This window comes from Somniosus microcephalus, chromosome 14 (assembly GCF_052327205.1).
Source record: "Somniosus microcephalus isolate GS21.2 chromosome 14, FLI_Smic_1.0, whole genome shotgun sequence".
Lineage (NCBI taxonomy): Eukaryota > Metazoa > Chordata > Chondrichthyes > Squaliformes > Somniosidae > Somniosus > Somniosus microcephalus.
In genome coordinates, this window is record NC_141000.1 from 64,483,108 (window position 1) to 64,490,911 (window position 7,804).

At 42.6% G+C, this 7,804-nt stretch overlaps 1 protein-coding gene across 1 annotated transcript in view; it reads right to left on the reverse strand.

The window, feature by feature from the left end:
- LOC147107514 (T-cell immunoreceptor with Ig and ITIM domains-like) overlaps nt 1-6,944 on the reverse strand; it is a 50,497-nt gene extending 43,553 nt beyond the window's left edge. Inside the window, exon 1 of the mRNA XM_086006590.1 lies at nt 6,820-6,944. Within this exon, the coding sequence (XP_085862716.1) occupies nt 6,820-6,859 (40 nt within the window). The 5' untranslated portion in view covers nt 6,860-6,944. The remainder of the gene's footprint in view (nt 1-6,819) is intronic.
- Nucleotides 6,945-7,804: the final 860 nt, after the last annotated feature.

The window sequence follows — 7,804 nt, forward strand, 5'->3', positions numbered from 1 at the left end:
AATACTGGACCAATTTAGTATTTTAAGAGAAGAAAAGATTCAGTTTAAAGGAAAGCAACAAATCCAAACCTTTTTATAAAAAAAAAAAAAATCAGACACTCCTCCAATATCTTGCACTGAATCATTTTTCTCATTTTATCTTAACTGATGATCGGAGCTGGATATTGAAGGGATTTTATTTATGTTAAGTAGATGTTGCTTGGATCCTGGGGTTGCACCTTTCGAAGATTATCCGTTATCTGTAAACATATCAGCAACTCTTGAAAAGTAGTTTTTTTTCAAGATTGTGCTATTGATATAGAACTTCTGACAGAAGGGCATCGACCTGAAACGTTAAATCAGATCCTCTTTCCACAGATGCTGCCTGACCTGCATTTTCTGTTTTTATTTCAGATTTCCAGCATCCGCAGTATCTTGCTTTTGTTTTTATAATAATACTTGCATTTATTGTATCAAAACATCTTGTGTTTCACACACAAGTCATTATTTTGAGGTTCAGCCACAGCAATCATTCTGCACCAGTAATGTCCAGTAAATAATGAGCTGACTGACTAGTTAAGCTGTTTTTGCTGGTATTGATTGAGGGAAGACTTGTTGCTCTCCTTTGATTCTTTATGATGTATGGTAAGTTTGTTTTTTTTACCATCTATTTAGAAGATGACATTAGTGATTTAAGCTGCCTAAACAACCAGGGAACAAAATTGGAAATTCTTTCACCGGTTTCTTGGGTAGGAAATGCTTGCTTGTGAGGAACAGTGACTTTAGACCTATGGTTCCCAAAGCTATCCACCATTGGGGTTTTCCTCGCCTCATTTCTGGGTCTGTTGTAGATGAAATGATTGAGATTGATTGCTATAATTAGTCAACAACTACATTATAATTCTATCATGCGACTACCACAATGGTAGAAGGCGAACTAAATGACCCTATGTTCTTATCGTTAATGTCCACCTGAAATATCGGAATATGCAGACCAGACCTCTGTTCAACAGCTCACCTGAAAGTTACAGACAATACAGCATTCTCTTAGTACTAGGCTTGAGTATTGGCAATTACTTGGCTATGGACATATATATGTAAATATATATATGAGATATATATATATATACACAGACATACATGCGCAAATGAAACAAAACTATGCATGCAGAAAACAATCATACATGTGTAAAAAAGGCACAAACACACCTGTACCGTAAATTTCTTTTAACTAGCACCTTTTAGGAACCAATTAAAATCAGGGGTTATGGGTTAAAGCAAATCTGGTATGTTCTTTATTTTTTTCTTCACACTTTTGAGACAGGCAAATTAACACCATATTGTGTTTTGATGGTATGCTCCCTTAACTGAGATTTGGTCTTGAATGTGCTTAATTTGTTTTCTCACATTTTTCAATGAGGTGGATTGTGACTAATGCAGAGTTGTGAGTTAGCAGTTTATGTCTTAAAAGGATCATATTGTACAAACACACAACACCATACATAAAACAAAGCAGTGCACACTCCAACACGCACAAATAGAAAGGCTACATGTGTACACGAAGCAGATACATGCCTGTATATGACCATATAACGGGAACGGTAGCATAGTGGTTATGTTACATGACTAGTAATCCAGAGGCCTGGACTAATGATCTGGCGACGTGAGTTCAAATCCCACCACGGCAGCTGGGGAATTTAAATTCAGTTAATTAAATAAATCTCGAATAAAAATCTAGTATCAATAATGGTAACCATGAAACTATTGGATTGTTGTAGAAACCCCTCTGGTTCACTAATGCCCTTCAGGAAAGGAAATCTGCCGTCCTTACCCGGTCTGGCCAATATGTGACTCCAGATCCACAGCAGTGCGGTTGACTCTTAACTGCCCTCTGAAATGGCCTAGCAAGCCACTCAGTTGTAAAAGAAAAGCTATGAAAAACAATAAGAATAAAAACGGACGGACCACCCAGCATTGACCTTGGCACCGGCTACGGACACGACCCTGCAAAGTCCTCCTCCCCAACATCTGCGGACTTGTGCCAAAATTGGGAGAGCTGTCCCACAGTCTAGTCAAGCAACAGCCTGACACAGTCATACTCACAGTGGTATAAAGTCGGGAAGGAGTAGTCCTGGGAGTTCTCAACATTGACTCTGGACCCCATGAAATCTCATGGCTTCAGGTCAAGCATGGGCAAGGAAACCTCCTGCTGATTACCACCTACCATCCTCCCTCAGCTGATGAATCAGTACATGTTGAACACCACTTGGAAGAAGCACTGAGAGTAACAAGGGCACAGAATGTACTCTGGGTGGGGGACTTCAACGTCCATCATCAAGAGTGGCTCAGTAACACCACATCTGGCCGAGTCCTGAAGGACATAGCTGCCAGTCTGGGCCTGTGACAGGTGGTGAGAGAACCAACATGAGGGAAAAACCTACTTGACCTTGTCCACACCAATCTATCTGTGGCAGATGCAACTGTTTATGACAGCATTGGTAGCAGTGACCACCGCACAGTCATTGTGGAGACGAAGTCCCGTCTTCACACTGAGGACACCCTCCATCATGTTGTGTGGCACTACCACCGTGCTAAATGGGATAGATTCAGAACAGATCTAACAGCTCAAAACTGGGCATCCATGAGGCGCTGTGGGCCATCAGCAGCAGCAGAATTGTAATCCACCACAATCTGTTACCTCATGGCCTGGCATATCCCTCACTCTACCACTACCATCAAGCCAAGGGACCAACCCTGGTTCAATAAGGGGTGTAGAAGAGCAGCACCAGGCGTACCTAAAAATGAGGTGCCAACCTGGGGAAACTGCAACACAGAACTACTTGCATGCTAAAAAGCGGAAGCAGCATGCTATAGACAGAGCTAAGCGATCCCACAATCAACAGATCAGATCAAAGCTCTGCAGTCCTGCCACATCCAGTCATGAATGGTGGTGGACCATTCAACAACTAACAGGAGGAGGAGGCTCCATGAATATCCCCATCCTCAATGATGGTGGAGCCCAGCACGTGAGTGCAAAGGACAAGGATGAAGCGTTTGCAACCATCTTCAGCCAGATGTGCCGAGTGGATGATCCTTAACGGCCTCCTCCTGAGGTCCCCACCACCAGAGAAGCCAGTCTTCAACCAATTCAATTCACTCCGCGTGATATCAAGAAACGGCTGAGCGCACTGGATACAGCAAAGGCTGTGGGTCCGGACAACATCCCGGCTGTCATGCTGAAGACTTGTGCTCCAGAACTGGCCGCGCCTCTAGCCAAGCTGTTCCAGTGCAGCTATAACACTGGCATCTATCTGACAATGTGGAAAACTGCCCAGGTATGTCCTGTCTACAAAAAGCAGGACAAATCCAATCTGGCCAATTACCACCCTATCAGTCTACTCTCAATCATCAGCAAAGTGATGGAAGGTGTCATCGACAGTGCTATCAAGCAGCACTTACTCACCAATAACCTGCTCACCGATGCTCAGTTTGGGTTCCGCAAGGACCACTCGGCTGCAGATGTAATTACAGTCTTGGTCCAAACATGGACAAAAGAGCTGAATTCCAAAGGTGGGGTGAGAGTGACTGCCCTTGACATCAAGGCAGCATTTGACCGAGTGTGGCATCAAGAAACCCTAGTAAAATCGTTCAGTGCCATTTGCAACTCCTCAGATAATAAAGCAGTCCATGCCTGCATGCAGGAAGACCTGTATGATATTCAGGCTTGGGCAAGTGCCAGGCAATGACTATCTCCAACAAGCGAGAGTCTAACCACCGCCCCTTGACATTCAACGGCATTACTATTGCTGAATCCCCCACCAACAATATCCTGGGAGTCACCATTGACCAGAAACTCAACTGGACCAGCCACATAAATACTGTGGCAACAAGAGCAAGTCAGAGGCTGGGTATTCTGCGGCGAGTGTCTCACCTCCTGACTCCTCAAAGCCTTTCCACCATCTACAAGGCACAAGTCAGGAGTGTGATGGAATACTCTCCACTTACCTGCATGAGTGCAACTCCAAGACACTCAAGTAGCTCGACACCATCCAAGACAAAGCAGCCTGCTTGATTGGCACCCCATCCACCATCTTAAACATTCACTCCCTCCACCACTGGCGTACCATGGCTGCAGTGTGTACCATCTACAAGATGCACTGCAGCAGCTCATCAAGGCTTCTTTGGCAGCACCTCCCAAATCCGCGACCTCTACCACCTAGAAGGACAAGGGCAGCAGGCACATGGGAACACCACCACCTCCAAGTTCCCCTCCAAGTCACACAACGTCCTGGCTTGAAAGTATATCGCTGTTCCTAAATCCTGGAACTCCCTCCTTAATAGCAGTGTGGGAGTACCTTCACCACATGGACTGCAGCGGTTCAAGAAGGCGGCTCACCACCAACTTCTCAAGAGCAACTAGGGATGGGCAATAAATGCTAGCCTTGCCAGTGACACCCACATCCCATGAACGAATAAAAAAAAATATGAATGCACACATATGTATATGCTGGTGTACATAAAGCACTGCATAAAGTTTGTTTTACATGTCTATAATTGTGATAATTAGCCAATTTTTACTTTGGAAAAATAGGCGACGGGCCAAGGATCATAGTCCAGAACATTAGCAAGATTTAAAAGAGATGGGGAGAAGACAAAATAACTCATTAAGTAAAGATTAGATGGCTCCAATTTTAAGGTTTATAGACTGGTAGAATTTGGAAAGGGAAAATTAAGGGAGGTGAGCAGTTCCACAATTTTGAAATCTATGAAAGAATTAATTGCAGCAGGAGACTGCAACGAGCCTGGATTTGAAACCAGAAGTAGCCAGACAAACTCTGCTCAGTTGCAGACCAATTTCAGAGAGCGGTCCTTAAGTAGGTATTAGGCCACTCATTGGAACATTCAAGAGGCCTGATGTCTGTAAAGTGGCTGCCAGGGACGCCTGAATATTGCCCAAGCCAATATGGTATTGGATGTATTTCGTGCGCCCTTGGTGGCGGCGGTACACAGCTCCGCCAAACTAGATCATTGTGTTCCCATTTCCCACCCAAGAAGCAGCCGAAAGTAGGTCCAATTTTGCCCCCCCCCCGGTTGTTCAGGGAGCTTAAATGACTAATGTCATCTTTTAAATGGATGGTTAAAAAAAATCTGTAACTTAGAATTTTCCTGAAAATGGAATATAGCAGCTGAGTGAGTCCATAACGCTAACAATTTCAGTATACTGAAAGGATTTGAAATTCAGAATTCTAGGATTCAAGTCATGCCAATATTGATCTGCTTAATTAAGTTATAATTAGTTTGCTTAATTAGTTCATTGATGCAGATGGCTATTTTATTCATCTTTGAGAATGTACACTTTAGGCAGTCTTGATAAAAATAATAATCTGCTTACCATCAAATATAAACTTAAAAAATAAAAAGTGTATCATTTATATACCCATTTTGTCCACGTATATATTCTAATGTGGTTATACAATAACAGCTATGGGCACTTGTCTGAATTGCATCCATTTGTCCCTGGATAGACCATTGTCCAAATTGCACTGAATAAACATCTTGCTTCTAGGTATTGATTCTGCTTTATTTTTTTCTTTATTGCCCCATTCTGTTCAACAATACAGATAGACATGAGACAATGAATAGATCATAATGAAGACTTAAGATAAATGTTCAAGCTCACAGTTTGCAGTGATACAAAGTACATTTTTTGCCCATGTGTTTTGCATTGGTACACAAATATTATTATTGCTGATCACTGTGTTGCCGGCAGGTATTGTCACAACACAATTCAGTGTTCTGGGGAGCCGTCGGCTTCAATGGGCAGCTGAATCGATATCGCCCGTGCTACACTAACGCCCAAAGTCAAAATGATCCCCCAGATACTCTGTTTAAACACAAATCTCCTATAATAAATATCACATAATGCACTGAGCTCCTACATTATATATGACATGTATGTATTAACATTAAAATACAGTATTGAAATCTCAGGGTCCGTTTGTACCTTGATGCAGAAAATGATCTCTGTTGTAAAACCAGCATGTGTTTTTAGCCTTCAAAAACCCCAAGATCTTGCCTGTGCCATCAATGCAGTTGAATCTCGAGTACTAAGATTATATAACTTGAGAGACAATAATGAATTAATTGAATTAAAAATGCTGGTTGACGGACAAAGTACCAATGGATCTTTTTCCCGTTTTGCAACTCAGAATTCAAGGCACTATTAAAAGTTTACCAGAGGTTTTCAATCACTTCTTATTTTGTCCTCCCAATATCAGTCTCACTAGTTTTGTGCAAAGAAAAAAAAATTGCAATTGATTCTGTAACCTCCAGCAAAAAAGTGCTGCCTAATTTAAATAAAAGAGTTACTTCGTGTCCTGGGTCATCAAAACTTACAAACAAATCAAGCCTTCAAATTTTGAAAGGATATTTCTTAGAACTTAGGAACTCATGGCAAACAGGAGTTGGTACACTGGGCCCTGATTATAACATTTGTTAATATCATAAATACTTATATTTACTGATATCTCTTATTCCACACACACTAATGACTATTTAGAGAAACCATATAAACCTGCCTCTCAATAACACACTTTTCAGGTAGTTTCCAAAGATGATGTTTTAGAGTGGTCTTACTACATTTCCAAATGCCTTTGTACTGCAAACCATATCTTAGCTTGAAAACAGATTTATGTTTCTTATTAATTTCTGTCTCTGAGATGTTCTTGAATTCAAACGGTTTTGTCCTAACTGGTTTCACTGAACAGCTTTTCAGTTTTGTACTAAGTAACTCCTCTGCCACTTTAAATAATATCCCCACAGTAAGAATGACAGACTTACCAGTCACAATCAGCAAGTAGACAACAACTGTTTTTATCATGATGTTTGTGAAAAACGGTCTCAGTATTATTCTGACAGCAAAATGTTGGACTTGGGCATTTAATCGGTAAAACAATAACCGTACCAGGAAGTTGTGATTAAAAGGAAACCACAGCTTTGCACGTGTTGACTGTTCAAAATAACCCTAACTTAACATTTACACCGGTACATTCTGTCTAAAGTTAACTGAGTTCATTTTTTCCTTAATTGATATGCTGAAGCCTAGCTTACTATTTATTTTAAACTATAATTCATACTAATTGGGCTCATGTGCTATTACTCGAACAACATTTTTAAACAGTGATTATCTGCACGAACATTTTTGTGTCCTTCTGTGAATGGGCGCTGTCACTGGGGTCGCGAAAGCGCAGCACCCTACAGATGCGGCTACAGGGCATCGCGGATCGGGCTTTGTTCAGCTCCGTGGGAGAAGGCCCGTCACTGGATCCGTGCTAGCCGGGGGGAGAAGAGTGAGGAGAGAGAGAGAGGTCAGGAACTGGGCGGGGTTGTAAGGAGTACTGAGAGCACAGTAGGGATGGGGGAAGAACGGGGGGAGGGAGGGAGAGCGAGAACGTGATCCAGATGGGAAGACAGATTCCATTTACCCAACCCCTGTACACCCGCACCACGTTCTCCTTCTCCTCCCCCTAGACCTGGTTGATTTCTCGGACAAGTCACATCATTGGACGGGATGAAATCCGGACGAATACTGTCACTATTCACTTCATACCCAATAAACCTATTAACAATCTGTGAACCACACACAATGCCCCATCTATGGGGGTGGGGGAAGATCAGGAACTTGTTGGGGGGCGAAGATCAGGAATTTGGGGGGGGGGGCGGGGAGTAGGGCAGGAACTTGGGCAGGGGTGAGTAAGGCAGGAACTTGTTGGGGGAGAAGGTCAGGAATTCAGGCGGGGAGAAGGTCAGGCACTTGGGCAGGGGG